This window comes from Oryx dammah, unplaced genomic scaffold, assembly GCF_014754425.2.
Source record: "Oryx dammah isolate SB20612 unplaced genomic scaffold, SCBI_Odam_1.1 HiC_scaffold_8, whole genome shotgun sequence".
Taxonomy (NCBI): Eukaryota; Metazoa; Chordata; class Mammalia; order Artiodactyla; family Bovidae; genus Oryx; species Oryx dammah.
In genome coordinates, this window is record NW_024070192.1 from 26,692,234 (window position 1) to 26,714,724 (window position 22,491).

Sequence of the window (22,491 nt, forward strand, 5' to 3'; positions counted from 1 at the left end):
ATGCATTACATTGTTATGCATGTCCCTTCAGGATCTAGGATTCTTTTATTAAGAAACTATTGCTTCTTGCTTTCTCTTTGTTCCTGCATTCTTTAGTTCCTTCAGAATCCGTAATTACTGAGCCCTCTTCAAGGGCAAGCCTCGTGGCCAGACTTTGATCACAAAGTAAATGGCTTCTCTTAAAGTCAAAAACACCAACACTAGGTCTCTTTCTCTGGGGACCCCCTACCTTATCTGCTTACACTATAATTTGTGTACAAGTTTTTGTGTGAACAGAACATAAATCACTGTCTCTAGGATAAACACCCAAGAGTGTGATTGCTGGATCACACAGTAAGCATATGCTTAGATTTATAAGAAACTGCCAAATTTTTCCAGAGTAGCTGTACCACTTTACACTCCTGCCAGCAATGTATATGAGTAGATACAGTTCCTCCACCTCTTTGAGAGTATTTGGTATTTTCACTATTTTTCAAAAATTTTAGCCGTCATCATAGGTGTATAGCGATATCTCATTGTAAGTTTTAACTAATTTTATTTATTTGTTTGTCTTTAGCTGCATTGGGTCTTCCTTGTGGAGTACTTCTCTAGTTGTGGAGAGCACGGGCTTCTCATAGAGGTGGCTTCTCTCATTGTGGAGCGAGGTATGCAGGGTTCAGTAGTTGTGGTCCATGGGCTTAGTTGCCCCATGGCATGTGAAATCTTCCTAGACCACGGAGGGAATCCGTGTCCCCTGTATTGGCAGGAAGATTCTTAATCACTGGGTTACCAGGGAAGTCCTTCTTGTGATTTTTACATTTTCCTAATGGCTAATGATGAATATCTTTTCATTTGCTTATTTGCTGTCTGTATATTCTTTCAGTGAAATGTCTATTTCTTGTTTTTGTTCATTCTCTAATTGATCTTTTTTTAACAGTTTAGTTGTGAGAATTCTCTGTATAATCTAGATATAAGGTCTGTGTTGGATATGTGGCTTGCAAATATTTTTTCCCACCCTCTGTCTTCCCTGGTAGCTCAGCTGGTAAAGAATCCACCTGCAATGCAGGAGACCCCAATTTGATTCCTGGGTCAGGAAGATCCCCTGGAGAAGGGATAGGCTACCCACTCCAGTATTCTTGGGTTTCCCTGGTGTCTCAGCTGGTAAAGAATCTACCCGCAATGTGGGAGACCTGGGTTCAGTCCCTGGGTTGGGAAGATCCCTTGGAGGGGGGCATGGCAACCCACTCCAGTATTCTTGCCTGGAGAATCCTCATGCACAGAGGAGCCTGGAGGGCTGCAGTCCATGGGGTCACAAAAAGTCAGACATGACTGAGCAACTAAACACAGCACAACCCTCTAGCTTGTGTTTTTACCCTCTCCTCAGGGTCTTTTGAAGAGCCAAAGATTTTAATTTTTATAATGTTAGGGCAAACACTGGCTGAAACTGCCCACCCTGGCCAGGCACCACAGTAGCCATTTGCGTAAGTAATTTTACAACAGGAAGATCCTGGTAAGGAACACAGAACTAACAAGCCACCACCAACTGGAAGAATTCAGGAAAGGTCAAAAAGAGACAGGAGAAACCAGTCCATATGTCCTCCCAGAATCCTTCTCGCTGGAAGCCATCTTGGCTAAGTGATGTGTGTGCTATCAGGAAGGACCCTGAGTCAAAACGACTGACCAGAGACAGCCTAGAAACTAATCTCATCACGATAAAACTGAGACTGTGAGCCGTGCAGCAGAGCAGTTCTCTTGGCTTCCCTTACCCTGCTGCTCTCCACCTGGGCAAACCTTCCCAATAGTCTCTTGCTTTGTTAGCCTATGTGTTTCCTTGGACAATTCATTTCTGAATGTTAGACAAAGGCCCACTCTTGGGCACAGGAAGGGGTTCCCATACCTGCAACAATAAGATCCAATTTATCAGTGTTTTCCTTATATGGATGGTGCTTTTGGTGGCAAATCTGAAAACTCTGCCTGGCCATTGGTCCTAAAGATGTTTTACCATGTTGTTTTTCTAAGCTTTTTATAGTTAAAAGAAACACACAGCCTAAAAGTTGTGAATTAAGGGTTATTTAATGACCTTACTGAGGCTGGGAAACAGTCTCTCAGATAACTCTGAGGAACTGATCCAAAGAGGTAAGGGAAAGGTCAGAATATATAATTTTTGCTAAAAAAAAAAAAAATAGAACATCAAAAGATTCAGTTCAGTTGCTCAATTGTGTCTGACTCTTTGCAACCCCATGGACTGTAGCACGCCCGGCCTCCCTAGCATGCCCGGCCTCCCTGTCCATCACCAACTCCCAGAGCTTACTCAAACACTTGTCCATTGAGTTGGTGATGCCATCCAACCATCTCATCTTCTGTCATCCCCTTCTCCTCCCACCTTCTATCTTTCCAAGCATCAGGGTCTTTTCAAATGAGTCAGTTCTTCACATCAGGTAGCCAAAGTATTGGAGTTTCACCTTCAACATCAGTCCTTCCAAAGAACATTCAGGACTGATTTCCTTTAGGATGGACTGGTTGGATCTCCCTGAAGTCAAAGGGACTCTCAAGAGTCTTCTCTAACACCACAGTTCAAAAGCATCAAAAGATTACTGCTAATCAATTTTAGAAACTACGCTTATGGTTCCGAAGGGGGAGGAGGTTGGAGGAGGGAAGGACTGGGAGTTTGGGATTCAGTTCAGTTCAGTCGCTCAGTCGTGTCTGACTCTTTGCGACCCCATGAATCTCAGCACGCCAGGTCTCCCTGTCCATCACCATCTCCCGGAGTTCACTCAGACTCACGTCCATCGAGTCCGTGATGCCATCCAGCCATCTCATCCTCTGTCGTCCCCTTCTCCTCCTGCCCCCAATCCCTCCCAGCATCAGTCTTTTCCAATGAGTCAACTCTTCGCATGAGGTGGCCAAAGTACTGGAGCTTCAGCTTTAGCATCATTCCTTCCAAAGAAATCCCAGGGTTGATCTCCTTCAGAATGGACTGGTTAAGCACCACAGTTTAAACGCATCAATTCTTCGGCGCTCAGCCTTCTTCACAGTCCAACTCTCACATCCGTACATGACCACAGGAAAAACCATAACCTTGACTAGACAGACCTTAGTCAGCAAAGTAATGTCTCTGCTTTTGAATATGCTATCTAGGTTGCTCATAACTCTTCTTCCAAGGAGTAAGCGTCTTTTAATTTCATGGCTGAAGTCACCATCTGCAGTGATTTTGGAGCCCCCCAAAATAAAGTCTGACACTGTTTCTACTGTTTCCCCATGTATTTCCCATGAAGTGATGGGACCAGATGCCATGATCTTCGTTTTCTGAATGTTGAGCTTTAAGCCAACTTTTTCACTCTCCTCTTTCACTTTCATCAAGAGGCTTTTTAGCTCCTCTTCACTTTCTGCCATAAGGGTGGTGTCATCTGCATATCTGAAATGATTGATATTTCTCCCGGTAGTCTTGATTCCAGCTTGTGTTTCTTCCAACCCAGCATTTCTCATGATGTATTCTGCATATAAGTTAAATAAGCAGGGTGACAATATATAGCCTTGACGTACTCCTTTTCCTATTTGGAACCAGTCTGTTGTTCCATGTCCACTTCTAACTGTTGCTTCCTGACCTGCATACAGATTTCTAAAGAGGCAGGTTAGGTGGTCTGGTATTCCCATCTCTTTCAGAATTTTCCACAGTTTATTGTGATCCACACAGTCAAAGGCTTTGGCATAGTCAATAAAGCAGAAATAGATGTTTTTCTGGAACTCTCTTGCTGTTTCTATGATCCAGTGGATGTTGGCAATTTGATCTCTGGTTCCTCTGCCTTTTCTAAAACAAGCTTGAACATCAGGGAGTTCACGGTTCACGTATTGCTGAAGCCTGGCTTGGAGAATTTTGAGCATTACTTTACTAGCATGTGAGATGAGTGCAATTATGTGGTAGTTTGAGCATTCTTTGGCATTGCCTTTCTTTGGAATTGGAATGAAAACTGACTTTTTCCAGTCCTGTGGCCACTGCTGAGTTTTCCAAACTTGCTGGCATATTGAGTGCAGCACTTTCACAGCATTATCTTTCAGGATTTGAAAGAGCTCAACTGGAATTCCATCACCTCCACTAGCTTTGTTCATAGTGATGCTTTCTAAGGCCCACTTGACTCACGTTCCAAGATGTCTGGCTCTAGATTAGTGATCACATCATCACGATTATCTGGGTCATGAAGATATTTTTTGTACAGTTCTTCTTTGTATTCTTGCCACCTCTTCTTAATATCTTTTGCTTCTGTTAGGTCCAGACTATTTCTGTCTTTTATCAAGCCCATCTTTGCATGAAATGTTCCCTTGGTATCTCTAATTTTCTTGAAGAGATCTCTAGTCTTTCCCATTCTGTTGTTTTTCTCTGTTTCTTTGCATTGATTGCTGAAGAAGGCTTTTCTTTGGAACTCTGCATTCAGATGCTTATCTTTCCTTTTCTCCTTTGCTCTTTGCCTCTCTTCTCTTCACAGCTATTTGTAAGGCCTCCCCAGACAGCCATTTTGCTTTTTTGCATTTCTTTTCCATGGGGATGATCTTGATCCTTGTCTCCTGTACAATGTCACGAACCTCATTCCATAGTTCATCAGGCACTCTATCTATCAGATCTAGACTATTTCTCACTTAAATCTATTTCTCACTTCCACTGTAAAGGGATTTGATTTAGGTCATACCTGAATGGTCTAGCAGTTTTCCCCATTTTCATTGATTTAAGTCTGAATTTGGCAATAAGGAGTTCATGATCTGAGCCACAGTCAGCTCCCGGTCTTGTTTTTGTTGACTGTATAGAGCTTCTCCATCTTTGGCTGCAAAGAATATAATCAATCTGATTTCAGTGTTGACCATCTGGTGATGTCCATGTGTAGAGTCTTCTCTTGTGTTGTTGGAAGAGGGTTTGGGATTAGAAGATGCAAATTATTATTTATAGGACGGATAACTAACAAGGTCCTACTGTATAGCACAGATGACTATATTCAATATCCTATGATAAAACATAATGGAAAAGAGGATGAAAAAGAATATATATACATGTATAACTGAATCATTTTGCTGTACAGCAGAAATTAACACAGTCGTTGATTAAAATAAATCAACATTTTTAAAAAATTACTCATAATCACAAAAAAGAGATGCATTGAGGGAAAAAAAGCAGTTTCACTGAAATTATTCCTTTGGTATACATCTTAACTATCTAGGGCCAGTATCCTGTTTTTCTCTTGATTTCCTTTCATGGTGCACCACTAGAGAGGTTACAGTGGTTAATGGTTTGATGACAGCCAACAGTCTTTGTTTACTGAAATGGCAGGCAACATTTCCCCTCCGCTTTTTTTTTTTTGGTTCACATATTTTTACACTTACAAATTTATGCTCCATTTGGAGTGAATTTTCATTTAAGGTGGGAGGTTTAGGTGGAGGTTTAGGTAGAGTTTTGAGAAACTCTACCTGCCATATCAGTAAACAAGGATGTCATAGTCATCGGCGGTTGCAGCCCTCAATTGTGAGCTGGTGAGCCCTGAGAAAACTCGGTATGTGAAAACACAAGATACTGGCCCCAGATAGTTGAAGTGCATATCAAAGTAATGATTTCAGTGAACCCAGACTCTTGTATCGTCCCACACATACAAAAGAGCTAAATGCCTTAACTAGGGACATATGGTCGTCTTAATTTACAAATCTTTTGATGTTTTTTGATGTTCAGACGACTTGCCCTTTGTTGCAAAACTTCTATATAAACTGACACTCTCCGTACTTCTTTGGAGCAATTCTCTTAGAGTTACTTGAGATGCTGCCTCCTGGGCTTAGAGTCCTACAAATCCCCACCAAATAAAATGTAGCTCTCAACTTTAGGTTGTGGATTTTTTTCTTTGTTTTGTTGTTTACAGTTATGGTGACCACAAAGAGACCAGAGCAGATTCCTCTTCTTTGCCTGAATTCTACAAGTATGTGGAACCTTGGTACCAGCAGAGACCTCTTATGCCCATCTGCTTCTGCAGGGAGTCCAGATGAATTTGGGTGAGTCTTTCCTGGTTCTAGGATCTCCTGTCATTGGATGATAATACTAAATTTTGATAGGGGAATAGGCTATTCTTGAAACTTAATTTCAAGAAGTACTTGGGTTATCCTCAGTTCAAAGGTTGGGAAGATTTTGCTCAGTTAATGCATCGAGTAAAGACTAGAGAAGATTCTTGAGAGTCCCTAGGACAGCAAGGAGATCAAACCAGTCACTCCTAGGGGAAATCTCCCCTGAATACTCATTGGAAGGACTGATGCTGAAACTGAAACTCCAATACTTTGGCCACCTGATGAGAACAGCCGACTCGTTGGAAAAGACCCTGATGCTGGGAAAGACTGAAGGCAAAGGAGAAGAAGGCGGCAGAGGATGAGATGGCTGGATTCAATGGACATGAACGTGGGCGAACTCTGGGAGATGGTGAGAGACAGGGAGGACTGGTGTGTTGTGGTTCATAGGGTCACAAACAGTCAAGACACAACTTAACAACTTTGAACAACAACCCATTGAGTGGGTTATCCTCAATGTAAAAGACACTAGGAAAACTCAGTTAGATACTGAGTGGTTATCCTCAGCTTAAGGACTGGAGAGATTTTGCTCAGTTAAATACTGAGTAAGGTGGGACTGAGTTACTATGGGAAAGACTGGCTTGTAATTTTTCCTTGAACTGGGTACCTTGATAGAGTTACTGAAAACAAACAAACAAACCTGAAACTTTATGAGAGCTTCTGAGCTCTGAAGAAGGGACTCTTTCCTCGTGGCCCACAACGATTTTCTCAGGTGACTGAGAAACTTGCTGCAGTGGTAAATGCAAGGCCTCACCTCATGCAGCTGTACCTACAGGGAAAGCCACTTATTAATTAATTAATTATACGCTCAACTGGGGACACAAATAAGAGATGGTCATTCTGTGATACAAAATTAATACACAAAAATTTGTTGCATTTCTATACATTAAAAATGAAAGTCCGCAAAGAGAAATTTAAGAAGCAATTCAATTTACCATCACATCAAAAACTAAAATAAAATAAAATATCTGGAATAAGCCAACTCAAGATGACAAAAGACCTGTACTCCAAAAACTATAAGCTGTTGATGAAAGAAATCAAAGAAGACATAAACTGATGCAAAGATATACCATATTTGTGGATTGGAAGAATCAATATTGTCAAAATGACTATACTATCTAAAGTGAAAGTGAAAGTGTTAGTCACTCGGTCATGTCTGGCTCTTTGCAATCCCATGGACTATAGCCCGCCAGGCTCCTCTGTCCATGGAATTCTCCAGGCAAGAATACTAGAGTGGGTGGCCCTTCTCTTCTCCCGGGAATCTTCCAGATCCAGGGATTGAATCCGGGTCTCCTGCATTTCAGGCAGATACTACCCTGAATTTGTGTTAGAAATTCAGTGCAATCCCTATCAGATTACCAATGGTATTTTTCACAGAACTGGAACCAAAAAAAAAAAAATCTGAAGATTTGTATGGAGACAGGAAAGACCCCAAATAACCAAAGAAATCTTGAAAAAGAAAAATGGAGCTGGAGAATCAGGCTCCCTGACTTCAGACTATACTATACTTCAGTATATATATACTATATATACTACAGTCATATCTATACTACAGTTATCAAAACAGTATAGTACTGACACAAAAATAGAAATATAGATCCATGGAATAGGATAGAAAACCCATAAATAAGCCCATGCACCTAAGGTCAACTAACCTATGACAAAGGAGGCAAGACTGCACAATGTTGGAAAGACAATCTCTTCAACAAATGGTGCTGGGAAAACTGGAAGCCACACATAAAAAAATGAAATTAGATCATTCTTTAACTCCATACACAAAAACAAACTCAAAATGGATTAAAGATCTATATGTGAGACCAGAAACTATAAAACTCCTAGAGAAAAACAGGCAGAACACTCTCTACATAAATCACAGCAACATCTTTTTCAATCCATCTCCCAGAATAATGGAAATAAAAACAAAAATAAACAAATGGAATCTACTTAAATCCAAAAACTTTTGCACAGCAAAGGAAACAAAACGAAAGGACAACCCATAGACTGGGAGAAACTATCTGCAAATGATGTGACCGGTAAGAGATTAGTCTCCAAACCTTAGAAATATCTTATGATGCTTAACAGCATCAAACCAAAAAACCCACTGGAAAAATGGGCAGAGGACCTGAATAGACAATTCTCCAAAGAGGAAATACAGATGGCCAATAGATGTTCATTTTGAACAGATGTTCGAAAAAGTGTTAAACGTCACTAAGATATTCAACCTCACTAGTTATTAGAGAAATGCAAGTCAAAACTACAATAAGATATCACCGCACACTGGTCAGAATGGCTGTTACCAAAAAAATCCGCAAACAACAAATGCTGGAGAGGGTGTGGAGAGAAGGGAACCCTCCTACATTGTTGGTGGGGATGTAAATTGGTACAGCAACTATGGAGAACAGTATAGAGGTTCCTTAAAAAACTAAAAACAGACCTACCATGTGATCCTGTAACCCCATTCCTGGGCATATATCCAGAGAAAAAGATGATCTGAAAAGATACATGCACCCCAATGTTCATTGCAACACAGCTTACGGTAGCTGAGACAGGGAAGCAACCTAAACGTCCGTCGATAGAAAATGGATTTTGTGCATGACTGCATGCTAAGTTGTTTCAGTCGTGTCTGACTCTTTGTGACCCCTGGACTGTAGCCCATAGGCTCCTCTGTCCATGAGATTCTCCAGGTGAGAATACTGGAGTGAGTTGCCATTTCCTTCTCCAGGGAATCTTCCTGACCTAGGGATGGAACCTGTATCTCTTACGTCTCCTGCACTGGTATGCGGGTTCTTTACCATTCAGGCCACCCAGGAAGCCCCAAGAACATGCGGTATGTATATGCAATAGAATATGACTCAGCCATTAAAAGTGAAATAATGCCATTTGCAGCAACATAGATGTACCTAGAGATTGTCATACTGAGTGAAGTAAATCAGACAGAGGAGAAACATTGTATAACATCCCTTATATTTGGAATCTAAAAATAAATGATACAGTTGAACTTACTTACAAACAGAAAGAGATGCACAGATTTAGAAAACAAATTTATGAATGCCAGGGGGACGGGAAAGTTAGAGACTTCTGAAGGTCATGTACACACTATTGAAAACGGATAACCAACATGAAGTTAAATTATAAAGCTGGCTTGATAAAAATATCTTCAGAATTCTGTTTTTAAATAAAGGCCTTCTACTGGGAAACTTTTATTCCTCTGTGTCTTTCGGATTTAAATGTTCTACCAGATCTTCCTAGGATGTTCTGTGTATGTGTGTGCTTGTATGCATGTGTTTTAGAAATCTGACCTCTTCCATGCTACTTAAAAAAAAAAATTAATTTCTGGCTGTGCTGGGTCTTTGTTGCTTTGCTTGGGTTTTCTGCGGTTGCATCAAAAGGAACTACTCTCTAGTTGTGGTGCCCTGGCTTCTCATTATGGTGGCTTCTCTTCTTGTGGAACAGTGGCCTCTAGCTGTGTGGATGGACTTCAGTAGTTGCAGTGGGCGGGCTCAACGGTTGTGGCTCACCCGGTCTTAGTTGCTCCTGGCATGGGGAAATCTTCCTGAACCAGGAATCAAACCATTGTCCCCTGCACTGGCAGGCGGATTCACTTCTCAACCTTCCCCTCAATCCTGCTTTTAAAAACAGCATTTACATAATATATTGCATACGAATTTGCTCATTTGTTTATTGTTTATCCCCATTCTCAATCCCATCGTCAGCTTCAAGAAAACTTATTGCCATACCCCAGACCCTGAAACAGCGCCTGGTACACAGACGGTACTTGGATAAGTAAATGTGCTTGGCAGGCTGGAAAGAACGAGTAAATGTAAAAACAGGGCTACGGTCTACTTCTAGGTCAGAAGCTCTTCAGACTTCGCGTGAGCGCCACCTCTCGGGAGCCAATTTGGTCGAGAAAAAAGAAAGTGAATCAAAGAATCTTAACGAAAAAAATAAAACTTTTAAAATGGCGGAAGGTGGCTTGCCGGAAGTGCAGGGAGAAACAAGACTAGCAGCGGCTCCCTAGAATGACGCCGGACTGTCAGGAGGAAGCGTAGGCGAGCGGTGCTCAGCAAAACGGGCCCTCCTGCAGCCGATCTAGGCAGAAGCGTTCCGCGCGGGGGGTGCCAGGAACCTGGAGGAGCCGGGGCGCGTTTCCGGTGCTGGCGGCCGTAGACGGTGTTGAAGCCCAGGTAGCAGGAGGGTTGGTAAGAAGAGTTCAGGCTCCTGAGAGGAAAGGGGAACGAGTGGAGTCTGGGAAGGAGGAGGTGAAGAGGTGGGACTTGTTCTGCTTGGAGAGCTGGCCAGGGGATCGGATCGGAGGGAAGCGCCCGACTACTGGTGCAAACCTGTCAGCTCAGGTCCAACGCCACGTGGACTTATCTTTGCCGGTGGCTGCCTTTCCGCGACTGTAGCGGTTGTGTCTTGTTTCTGGGCAGCAATAAATGACTCACTCTAGTACTCTTGTCTGGCAAATCCCATGGATAAGGGAGCCTGGCGGATTAAAATCCACAGGGTCGCAAAGAGTGGGACACGACCGAGCAGGCACCTTCACGTACACACAGAATGAATGACAGCTGTGTGTGTCGGTGTATGTCCTTAGGGACTGTTTGTGGCGCTTTAGTCCCATTTTCTCCTGGGGAATCAGTGCTTATCTTAAGCTTCCACTAGGAGTTCTCCACCAGTTTGGGGGCTTTGTCTTTTTTTCTTGGAGGTGCAGGGTGATTATCATTTAAGAGATTTTCTCTGCTCTTATTGAGTGCTAGGCCCTGTGGCTAGGTAGCAGGACAGACCCAGCAGTAAACCATCCCTGTATAGATGCAGCAGGCCAGTGGAAAGACAGATAAACAGAAAATTCAAATATATTGTTACAGTGCTGTAATAAGAGGTAACTAAAGTACAGGAAGAGAGAGCCAGAAACTGCCAGAGGGATTGTCTTTCAAGATAAGAGGACTCCTTTCTCATCTTGTGGAGAAGGATCAGTTTCTGAGCCCAGTCTTCTCTGTAAAAGGAAAAGTCTAGAATCGGTTCTCTCTAGGCTTCCTTCCAGCGTGATGTCCCATGTCAGATATTACTCATGGTTTTAGTGTTCCCACAATCCACCATTTATTGGTCAGAATATGCTTTATGTCTCATGACATAGCATAAGTTGCATAGGGTTGGGTGATCTGGATTTTGGTCCTCATTCTGGTGCTCTGAATCTGTTTCATTTGTAAAAGGAGATTGTTATGAAGGAATCTCTAATACCCCTTCTAGGTCTAAAACCATGACTGTGGCAGTAGGTCAAACCACATGTCAGACTGCCCTTTACATTATCACTGTGGTTTCCCTCATCTGGATAGTTAAGAAAGATAGTGTCTTTTTAAAAATCTCCTGCCTGAGTTCTGCCACAGTATTGGGTACACAATACTGTGTTAGTTTGAAAACTGGCTCCTGTACACAGAAGGAAAGGAAGGCAAAAGAAAGGCCAGCCACTCAGATTGCTATGTGGCAGGTGTAATGAGCAACAGAGTTTGAGGCCTATCTTGGGTGGTTGCAAGATGAGTAGATCTCTGCTCTTGTCCACCAGGATTTTAAAATTATATATAGAGGCCTTAACTAGGTATAGTCACGTGGTTCAGTTCAGATGGTCTCAGCAACCCCTTACTCTCTCAAGGCTACTGTCCTTGGATCAGCCCCTAATGTGAGGACAGTAGGCAGAGTGTAAATCCCAAGGACAGGGGCAGGGGTGAGGAGCTTGCAATTGCTGGGATCAGCTGGAGTGTCAACTGATGGTCAAAACCTCCTCCAATACTCCATCCCTTGTGACCAGCCCTTACAATCTCACCCCCTCTCCTTCTGCAGGGTCAGAAGTGTGCCCTGAGAAGTCAGCAAGTGGTTCTGCCACATGGAGGTGGCTTGTTTGGCAGCTATCTGACTGCAGTGGAGGCAGATGCCATAGCAACAATATAAAGGCACATGCAAGAGAAAAGACAGATTTAGATGATTCTCAAAATAAATAACAGTTTTCTCCATCAAGAGCCCCATAATTTGAACCATTGATTTACTAAGTCCCCTTAAGAGGCAGTAATAATGTCCAAGGCTATTCTGTTTTAGAGGACAGCTTTTCTCATTAAAGATTATTTTAGTATTCAGTTAAGATGGGCTTTGCACACGTCATTTAAGACTTGCTGGATGAGCTGAGTAAGGGTCTGTCTGTATGTTTTAATGTCCTCCAGGCCAGTGGAGGGAACCAAGATGGTGGCTCTGTCCATGGGATTCTCCAGGCAAGAATACTGAAGTGGGTTGCCATTTCCTCCTCCAGGGATAGGGCCTAGGAGCACCCACATTTCTAGAGACAGTGGACTGGTGGTAGGGTGCTCATTTGCTACAAATGGACAGGTCATTTAGTCATTGTGAGGGTTTGAGCCATGGCAGAGGTGGGTTCAGTTCGGTTCAGTCGCTCAGTCGTGTCCGACTCTTTGCAACCCCATGAATCACAGCATGCCAGGCCTCCCTGTCCATCAGAGGCCTCCCTGTCCAAATCCTGGAGTTCACTCAGAGGTGGGTAGATGGAACTTAACAACCCTTTCAAAGGAAGGGAAGTTCTTTCCATGATGTGCTGTTTCTTTGTGAGAAACTCTGCCCAGAGGAGCATTGTGTACAGTGCTAGAAGCTGTTGCTTTGTGGGGTGTATTGGGTTTCTGCCCTCTTCCAGAGCTGGAACCAAAATCCTAGGGGTACTCTCCTTCTCTGCCCCAGTGCCCAACTCAGACCTTCCGGAATTATAGGTACATCTAACTCAAATGGTAGCCCAGCTTGGGAAGTGCCCAGAGCTTTAATTTGCTTCACTAGTATTTTTTGCCATCTCAAAGGCAAAATAATCTGCTGCTCTAATAAGACTGCTGCTATAATCCCCAGTCCCACGTATGCCTTGTCTTTACCAGGTGATGTAAGGGATGGAGGCACTGTGCCAGGTGGGGAATAAAAGTCCTCCAAAACCCCCAAATTCCTACAAAGCCTTGTACCTGTTTCATATTCTTAGGGGTTGGATAAGCTTGTACCTTAACAGTGACAACTTCTGGGACAATTTATCTGACCAAAGGACTGCCCAAAACTTTACCAAGGTGTCTGGGCCTTGAATTTTCTGTGAATGCACTGCCCACCTTCTCCCTCATGGATGTTCCAACAAAGCCTGAAGGGTGTCCCATAGCAGGGGCAAGTCATCACATGTTAACATTATCATATCATTGATGTAATGGACCTGTTTTATTGAAGTGGGGAAAGGAAACAGGGACAAGTCTTGGGCTGTCACCCTTTGGCATGTGGGGTTGTGCAGGTAGCCATGGGTAAGTCCTTGAAACGTCCATTACTGCCCCTCTCACATGAAGGCAAATTGATCTTAGTTATCAGTAACTTATGCTTGTAAAAAGTTTTCCATAAATCTCCTTGAAGTTGAAGTACATTTAAAAAATAATTCATTTCTGTGTGCAGGCTTTCTCTAGTTGCAGTGAGCAGAGGCTATTCTAGTTGTGGTGCTTGAGGTTTGCGTTGCAGTGACTTCTCTTTGGAGCATAGGCCTTAGGGTATGCAGGCTCTGTAGTTGCGGTACCTGGGCTCAGTACTTGTGACTCGTGGGATCAATAGTTGTGGTGCGCAGGCCTAGTTGCCTGTGACATATGGAATCCTGGACCAGGGATCGAACCTGTGTGCCCTACACTGGCAGGCGGATTCCTCACCATTGGACCACCGGGGAAGTCCAAGATGAAACACTTTTGCAGGAACAGTTTTGCAAATCATTAGAGTAAAACAATGACTGTAAATGACAAAAAAAAACTTTTAAATGGCTATAGCTAAAGATCTTATGAGATTTCATAATTCAATTGATAAGGAAATGTGATTTTTTTTTGGATACACATTTAAAAATTATAGTTGATAACATTATACCAAGACATAGCAGATTTTTAGACATTTCATACAGATACACCCCAAAGAAAGTTTAAGGTCACTTCTTATTTGATAATGCTTCCCATATAATTTAATATATTAAATAGGCTAATTAGTTTAATATCTCTCTTTTATAAGGAAAGAGAATATATCTTTTGAATTGTTCTAGAAGTTCTCTGGAAAATCCCAGAGTTAGTTCTAGGTCAACAAACCTTTATTTAGGAATAAATTTTTGGAGAGCTTATCAAAAATACCAAAAGGTTTTAAAACACGATTAACTAGGATCTTAGGTCACTGTGAATTAATAGTTTTCTATTTAACTTAAGTTACAAAGACTCCAAAGGCAAATACAGAAAGTTACATAGTTGATAAAAAAAAAAAAACCCAAACGTAGCCCTTTTAATAGAGAAGACTCATAGAGAAATAAACCCCAAAACTCCTAAGAGAAAACTTTCATTCTTTCTTTCTTGAAATTGTAAATCTTACCACATGTTTGAAATGTAAATATCACAGGAGATAACTAAAACATTGCCCACAGATTGAAGAAAGAGGGTGGGGAGGGGTGTGGAAACAGTCTGCTAGACGACCCCCCTCACACAAAATCTAGTCCTCAGCTTCCATCAAAGGCAAATACAAAAAAAATGTTCGTGAATCAAAGACCTGAGAAAGATAACATGAAGCACAAGAAATTTTGATAAAACACAGAATCTTTTTCTAGGCAAGATACTCAAAAGGGAAAGAAAAGCCTCTCACAATCCTGTAAGGAACAGACCAGTAGTCCAACAAAACTTTGTCCTTTGAGCACATGAAAGTTGTTTCAGCTTTCATAAGTACACTATTGATATCAAAGCTTATTTTTCTTTGGGCCAACTAAATAGAGCTTTTTTACAAATTGATTTTGACAATACTCTCTGGAGATAGAAAAAATATATATATCACCTATATATATATCATACATCCATAGACATATGAAATACAGACAGACACAAAGAATCCATAGCTGTCTGTCCAAAACTTTAGCCATGAATCAGGTATCCACTCACATGGCTAAAGCCTTTTACTAATATTTGTAGAGAAGACTTTAAAAATTTGGGAATTTCCTGGCGGTACAGTGGTTAGGCGGAGAAGGCGATGGCACCCCACTCCAGTACTCTTGCCTGGAAAATCCCATGGATGGAGGAGCCTGGTAGGCTGCTGTCCATGGGGTCGCAGAGTCGGACATGACTGAGCGACTTCCCTTTCACTTTTCACTTTCATGCATTGGAGAAGGAAATGGCAACCCACTCCAGTGTTCTTGCTTGGAGAATCCCAGGGACGGGGGAGCCTGGTGGGCTGCCGTCTGTGGGGTCGCACAGAGTCAGACACGATTGAAGTGACTTAGCAGCAGCAGCACAGTGGTTAGGACTCCATGCTTCCACTGCAGGGGGCATGAGTTCAGTCTCTGGTTGGAGAACTAAGATCACGCAAGCCTCACAGCATGGCCAAAAAGGTTTTTTTTTGTACTTGTCTTTGATGGACACTGAAGACTAGATTTTGTGGGAGGGTGGTCCTATAGCAGACTGTGTTTTCACACCCCTCCCCACCCTTTTTCTTCCATCTGTGGGCAATGTTTTAATTATCTCCTGTGATATTTACATTTCAAACACATGGTAAGATTTACAATTTCAAGAGACAGAATGCAAGTTTTCTCTTAGAAGTTTTGGGGTGTATTTCTCTATTACCACAAGTCTAGGGTAATTACTGATTAAAATTTTTCTTTGTATTAGGGGTTGGACAACGTCGAGTGCTTCATCTGTTTCACTGTCAATCACTACAACATCCTCCCCTTTGTGCTTCTCACTTTCCCAAGGATTCTGTCTCTCAGTGCACTAATCAGGCTTTGTCACAGCACTTGGACGTTAATCTGCAGCAGCTTGTGCTCTCCTAGCTTTGCTACATAAAAGCTAAGGTCTCCAACTTATCAGCCTGCTCTTTTACCTTGTCTCCCAGCCCCAGAGCTGGCAGAGCAGTGAATACCTGCATGTTCTTCTCTAACTTCAGCTCTTCTTCCAGCTAACTCAAGCTTCAGCCTCTGGTGCGTCTGTGGCCAGTGGCTTGCACGCTGTGGTGGCCATTCATTTCTCTTCTTTGTTGCCTGTGTAGTTTCTCTAACAAACATGTTAAAGTAGCCAGGGTTTTGGGGACATCCCTGTTCTCCTGTAGTGCTCCACAAGCATCAGACATACAGGCCACCTTCCCCACATAGAGGTAGATATTCAGCTTGGAGTTCCTCTAGGGATGCTTCTTTCTCAAGGCCCATTTCTTCAGTGTCTTGGCTGGCTCCCCAATTGTTAGTTCACCAATTGGCCCTGTATACGTAGAGGGCAAGGAGAGACCAAAGAGGCAGACCGCTCTAGGTTGGAAGGTGGCAGTTTTAATAAGACAGGGAACATACCCATGAGACTTATCTTGGCTGATTGCACTGTACCCACCCACTAGAATCTTAAATTATATAGAGGCCTTAACTGGGTTCAGTCACATGTTCTGTGCAGATGGTCTCAATAACACCTTATCTCTCTCAAAGCTGCATCCTTGAATGGCTCCTGCTATGGGAACAGTGTACAGAGTGTATATTCCAAGCACAGGGGAGGGAGTGAGGAGCCTCTGATCGCCTGGGTCCAGATTGAGGGTGAACTGGCAGTCACATCCTGTTGATATGACTTAACAGAAGCTTATTAAATCAAATGAAATAGCACTTATAACCCCGGCTTTTCGACCCTTCTCCACTCTGGGATATTAATTCATAGACTGGAGGACTGAGGTGGAATTAGGTTTTTACTAGAGAGTCCTGGAATTGATGTCACAGATTTAAAGCAGCTTTATGGGATAATCTGCTTGAGAAGGATAATGATGTAGGCAGGATATTCAGTGTTGCTTCATCCCTCCACCTGCCTATCCCCAGGACCATGGCCAGCAGCGAGCGCACCTTCATTGCCATCAAGCCCGATGGAGTCCAGCGAGGCCTCATGGGAGAAATAATCAAGCGTTTTGAACAAAAGGGATTCCGTCTTGTTGCCATGAAATTCATGCGGGTAAGTGGACTTCATTCTTGCTGTTTCTATTACTTCATAGAAATAGGGGAACACCGTAGGTCAGCCTCTCTCTTTCTCCCTTCAGATCATTTTAGATTTCTCCATTTAGAGTGAATAAATGTCCTGAAACTGTGGCCTCTCCACCGAGTCTTGCAATAAAGCGAGTTATTCAGGACTTTCAGAAGTAGCCTCCCTTATCTCTTGGCAGTGCAGAGTTCCACATATTACTGTAACACAGTGATTTCTGACTCAAAGCCCTGGACCTGTTTGAGCTGCTGATCTTGAGCTTCCTGAGCAGATCATTTTAGAGACTCCCTGACCCTCACCTTTGCCCCCACCCCCACACCATTTGAAATTGTTTTTCAGCAAGGAAATCTTTTTATCATTGTTCACCACCTGCCTAGTGTCTAGCATGTATTAGGCGCTATCCGGGCATATGGGGAAAGTTGTGGCTGTGCCCTTGGGGAGGCCCACCTGAAACAGAGAGCAGACACCCTTGCAAGATACCTGCAAAGCAATATTTCAAAAACTCCAAAGGATTGATTGGCGAAGAACACTTCTTCAAACAGACCTAGGAAATAACTTAAATTCTCAAAGCAAATACATTAGGGTATCATCTTTTTTTTCCCTATTAAGAGTCAACTTTAGTGAATGAATCAGAGAAAAAGAGTCAACTTTGGACTTTCCCAGTGCATTTTATTTTTTAGCTGTGCTGCATGGCTTGTGGGATCTTAGTTCCCTGACCAGGGAACGAACCTCAACCCTGGCAGTAAAAGCATTGAATTCTAGTCACTGGGCTGCCAGGAAATTCCCCATCTAGCGCATTTTAAATTCAGTTTGATTTGCACTATAGTTCCCATGTGATGTTTTAGAAAAAGTGTGTTAAAATAAAAGGGAGCAGACTGCTGTTAATGCTGAGGGATAGCATGATAGAATGATTAGAACCAGGTATTGGACTAGCAGTACTTTCCAGAGAATTTGTATATTGAAATAGGTTCTGAAGGTAAAGTGAAATCAAAGTATTATTGATCAGATATTTACCATGTGTTGGGCACATGTGTTTTCTCACTAGCTCTCATGACAACCCAGAGAAGTATTTATTTCTATTCCCATGGTTGTTAACGATAAGGAAGCTAACTGAGGCTTGGAGAGTTTGAGTAACGTGTGGTTACCCGGTCGGTGACGTAGCTAGGATTTTCACGCAGGGCTCTCTGACCCGTAAATGCATACATTTTGTCCTTTAGACTGTTTCCTATCAAGGGCTTGGACTCGGTGAAGAATGGGAGCGGGGATAGCTGCCATGAGCCTACAGGGTTATTTAAATCTGATGTGAAGGAAAACTTGAGTTCCCTCCCACCTGTCCCCCCACCCCCCCCCCCCACCAACACACAAAAAAAGCCAGCACCAATTAATAGAATTAAAAGAATGTTGGTAAGGGAAGGTCATCAGGAGACAATCACTGCAAGTCTCCCATATGGACTGAGGGATGGGTCAGGATGAATACTAAAGGGGTGATGATGTGGCTGTGTAATTTTACTTTGGCAAGAGCCGATCAATGGGGCTGAACGATAGCATGTTCAGGATGTGCTTTTTGGCAGCAAATCCCCACGTTTGTGTGTGTCACTGAAGTGTGCAGCATTCTGTACGAAGCAGTACTACAGAACTGGGAAAACTAAGGGATCTCATTAGACCCTTAAGGAGCATGTAAGTGGTAGCAAAGAGGAAACACAGGTGAGTCGAGTTGGCATTGCTAAGCAGATGGTTTGCTTTCTATAACTAGTCTGGTTTGTTCCCAGATACTAGCCTTGCAACGTGAAAGATTTATTCTTTAGTAAAATGACTTATTGTTAGATGGCATGCGCTTTTGGGTGGTTTGCAATACCTGTGGAAATTGCATGGTCACTGCACTGGGCCTTTGTTATTTTTTAAATGTGATGAGAAATGCTCTGGTTCAGTTTGCTTTTCATCCAATGCTGAGACCACCTCCCTCTAACATTTTAGTTGAGGATTGTTTGGGAATGGAAATTCATTGTATTGTTAGTTTTCCTGTCTAAAATACCATGGCTGGATTCAGTTCTAGTGTTCTGTAATTTTATGCTGATCAATCAAGGACAATAGGGGAAAATTGGTAAAAGCTGGAGCACTTATAGGCCCTGTCACTTCCTTTAGATAAGTTGAGTGAATTAGATTATAATAGAACAAGTGAGCTGAGAGCTCACGTTTTAAATAGCAGAATGGGTGAGTGGGAAATAACTAAATTGTTCTTAAATAGTTTGTGAATGAAATTTCTTTCTCTATCTTATGGGCTAGGCTTCTGAAGACCTTCTCAAGGAGCACTATATTGACCTGAAGGACCGTCCATTCTTTGCTGGCCTGGTGAAATACATGCACTCAGGGCCAGTGGTTGCCATGGTGAGTGTACATGTTTGGGATGTTGATACAAATGGCTCAGTTGGGAGCAAAGAGTGAATATTGTGATTCCTGCTGTTAATGCCAGGTCTTCATTGATGCAAAGATGCTGAGACTGGGGCATTGGACAATTAGGGTATGAGTTTTCTGACTCACCAAAGGCAAAATACATTTGCTTGGTGAGCTGAAGACTCATATCTGGGAGATATCAGGAGAGATATGCCTGATTGTAAGCTCCTGGAGGGTAGAGAGATTGTGTCTTATTTATTGTAGTAATTCTTCTCTGAGTATGTATTGGTTGTCATCTTTGTGCGAGGCTCTTTTTTAGACACTTGGGGATATAATCATGAATGAGACAAAAATAGGTAACTGTTTTCATAGCTTTCCTTGCCTGTATATCCTGAAAAGGGAGGACGGGCAGATAATAAAGAAACCAAAAATCATACATAGCAGCTAATGATTAGTGATGCACAGAAATGAAATAAGATGACATAATAGGAAGTGACCACATTAGATTGAGTAGTCAATAAACATGATTTTTAAACTGAGATGTGTATGAGAAGGAGCCGGCTATGCACAAATATACAGTGAAGAGCATTCTCAACCAAGAAAATAGCATGTGCAAAGAACCTGGGGTGGGGAACTTTTTGAAGTATAGGAGGACGTTTGGAATAGATGAAATCTGGTGGGTGAAAGGGAAGGTTGGGTGAGATTTATTCAGTGGCAGAGGCAGAGGCCAGATTGTGTGGGGCTGTCTTGGCCCTGTACTTCATGCCTGCTGGGAGGCTGTAGGAGTTTTTAACACTTGGTGTTTTAAAAAGTCCACTCTGGCTGCTGTGTCAAGAATAGATAGTAGAAAAGCAGGAGGAGTGCAGGAAGACCAGTGTTCCCGGTGCTGGACACTTAGATGCCCCATAAACACTTGTTCGATGAATGAATGCCATTTTATGAGAGCCTTTTATTTTCTTTTTGAATTAATAGTTTTCAGATTTTCTGCTGAGATTGATTTTTTTCCTTAACCATATCTTCTTTTGTCCTTGGAGGTCTGGGAGGGACTGAATGTTGTGAAGACTGGTCGAGTGATGCTTGGGGAGACCAACCCTGCGGACTCCAAGCCTGGGACCATCCGTGGGGACTTTTGCATCCAAGTTGGCAGGTAGGGGTTGTTGCACTTTACTCTTTTCTAAAATCCAAGTTAGGTACAGGAAGAATTTGGTTTTCTGCAGGGTAGACATGATGCTATATACAGATCCATTTATAATCGGAGTTTATTGTTTCCCTCTTTCTTAATTTGTCTTTTCTTAGTTTGGCTTTGCAGGCCCTCTGCCTTTGGTCATCATCATCACTATGGTTGTGCCTCTATTGGGAGAGTAGGACCTGGCCAGAGTCTTCCTGAAGGTTCCCACTGCTTGCATTAGTGTTCACATGGGCTGAACATCAGAGGGCTGGATGTGTGGAGGGAATTCTTTATCCTTACTTTGATGGCAATTATAGGTGTTTTCTTTTGACAAGGAATAATAAAATGGCAACCCACTCCAGTATTCTTGCCTGGAAAATCCCATGGACAGAGGAGCCTGGCAGGCTACAGTACACGGGGTCGCACAGAGTCGGACACGACTAAGCGACTTCACTTCACTTCACTTCAGTGTGCATGGAGCTTTGTTTTTTTATCCTGCTCTTGTGGCTGTAGGCTTTCTGGCAATGGGAATGAGGGGAGCTTCTGGGCAGTTTAATCCTGGTTTTGGCCATCTCTTTCCCCATCCAGGAACATCATCCATGGCAGTGATTCCGTGGAGAGTGCAGAGAAGGAGATTGCCTTGTGGTTTCACCCTGAGGAACTGGTAAATTACAAGAGCTGCGCCCAGAACTGGATCTACGAGTGACTTGGAAGCAGACCACAATGCTCGTCCCATGCTAGTTTCCCTCCCTCCTGCAGGCAAGGACCAGGCAATTGCAAACCTGGTTATTTCGGAGAACTTGCTTTTCATTTGGAGGGAAACTCGTGGAGCTGTGGGTGCTCCATGTACAGTGTTATATGCTATCATCAGATTAAAATGTTTCATCTCAAGGAAAGAGTCATTGATTTACTTTTGTTTTGTTGTATTGCTTTGCATTCTTTTTTTAGGTACTTGGCTAATCTAATAGCGTGTAAACACAATATAAATTATTCATATTGGCCTGAGAGGTCACACATCCACACACATTCTTTGCCTGTCCCTCTTTTCCCTGCGTGCCATCCATTCTTGGCACTGAGCCAGTCAACAGCTATCTGCCAGGGATCTGCTCGGCTGCCCAAACTGTACTATATACATCAAAGATTCCCTGGAAATAAAAGATATCAATATCTTTCTTGCTCTTGAGAAGCTCTCAGGGATTCAGTGTTTGGGCGAGTGTGAGAAGTTGTAACTACTCCAAAACAGAAAAGCTATGTGGATAATGGGCCTGGATTTCTGAGATGACCTTAAAAGATGCAGGAGTTATTTTGTAAACACTTTCGATTTGTTAGGATATGATTTGGTTGCTTTAACAGAGACAAGATGTATTTGTGTGGAAATTATTTATTTATAAGTTCAAACTGGAAATCTGATGTTGATCACTGTGATTGCAATGAACAATACTGTACTGTATACTGCAAATTTGCTCGATTGGGTAGATCTGTGTTCTCACCACAAGAAAGAGAGAGGGAAGGAGGGAGGAAATGGTAACTATGGGAAGCTATGGTTATATTAATTAGCTTGATTTTATTAGCTTGCAGGTAGATAGAACCACAGGACCAAGTTCTGGCCAAAGAGATGTGAAAAAGTGAAGATGGTCAATTTAAGGTTGTCCTTTGCAAAAGAAGAGGTAATCCTACGTCCCGACTTGCTGGAAGCTGGATATAGGGGTGGTAACATCTGTCTTGGATTAGATGGAGGGGACTGCGTCCCTGGACCACCTCAAGGATTAGAGCTTTACGACTATCATCACCTCTGTGTGCCATACCTCCTTGGATTCCACCCTCCCCCTGCCCACCCATCAGTTTTACTGA

General features: G+C 42.6%; 1 protein-coding gene across 5 annotated transcripts; it reads left to right on the forward strand.

Annotated features, from left to right (window-relative positions):
* The first annotated feature begins 9,604 nt into the window (after positions 1-9,604).
* On the forward strand, positions 9,605-21,536 carry LOC120867355 (nucleoside diphosphate kinase A 1). Of its 5 annotated transcripts, XM_040245746.1 has the most exons (6): positions 10,011-10,265; positions 11,902-12,011; positions 16,925-17,054; positions 19,365-19,466; positions 20,507-20,619; positions 21,229-21,536. In XM_040245746.1, the coding sequence occupies exons 3-6, from the start codon at positions 16,929-16,931 to the stop codon at positions 21,344-21,346; spliced, it is 459 nt and encodes a 152-aa protein (XP_040101680.1). In that variant the 5' UTR covers positions 10,011-10,265; positions 11,902-12,011; positions 16,925-16,928; the 3' UTR covers positions 21,347-21,536. The 5 variants fall into 5 exon arrangements, with proteins under 5 accessions (XP_040101677.1, XP_040101680.1, XP_040101678.1 ...); XM_040245743.1 differs by lacking the exon at positions 11,902-12,011 and having other exon boundaries at positions 9,605-10,265; XM_040245744.1 differs by lacking the exon at positions 11,902-12,011 and having other exon boundaries at positions 10,011-10,333.
* The last annotated feature ends 955 nt before the right edge of the window (positions 21,537-22,491 follow it).

Coding starts and splice junctions, on each gene's coding strand:
- LOC120867355 (XM_040245743.1), top strand. CDS start 16,929: ATGGCCAGCAGCGAGCGCACCTTCATTGCCATCAAGCCCGATGGAGTC. Junction 17,055..19,364: donor TTGCCATGAAATTCATGCGG/GTAAGTGGACTT, acceptor CTTATGGGCTAG/GCTTCTGAAGACCTTCTCAA. Junction 20,620..21,228: donor TTTTGCATCCAAGTTGGCAG/GTAGGGGTTGTT, acceptor TTCCCCATCCAG/GAACATCATCCATGGCAGTG.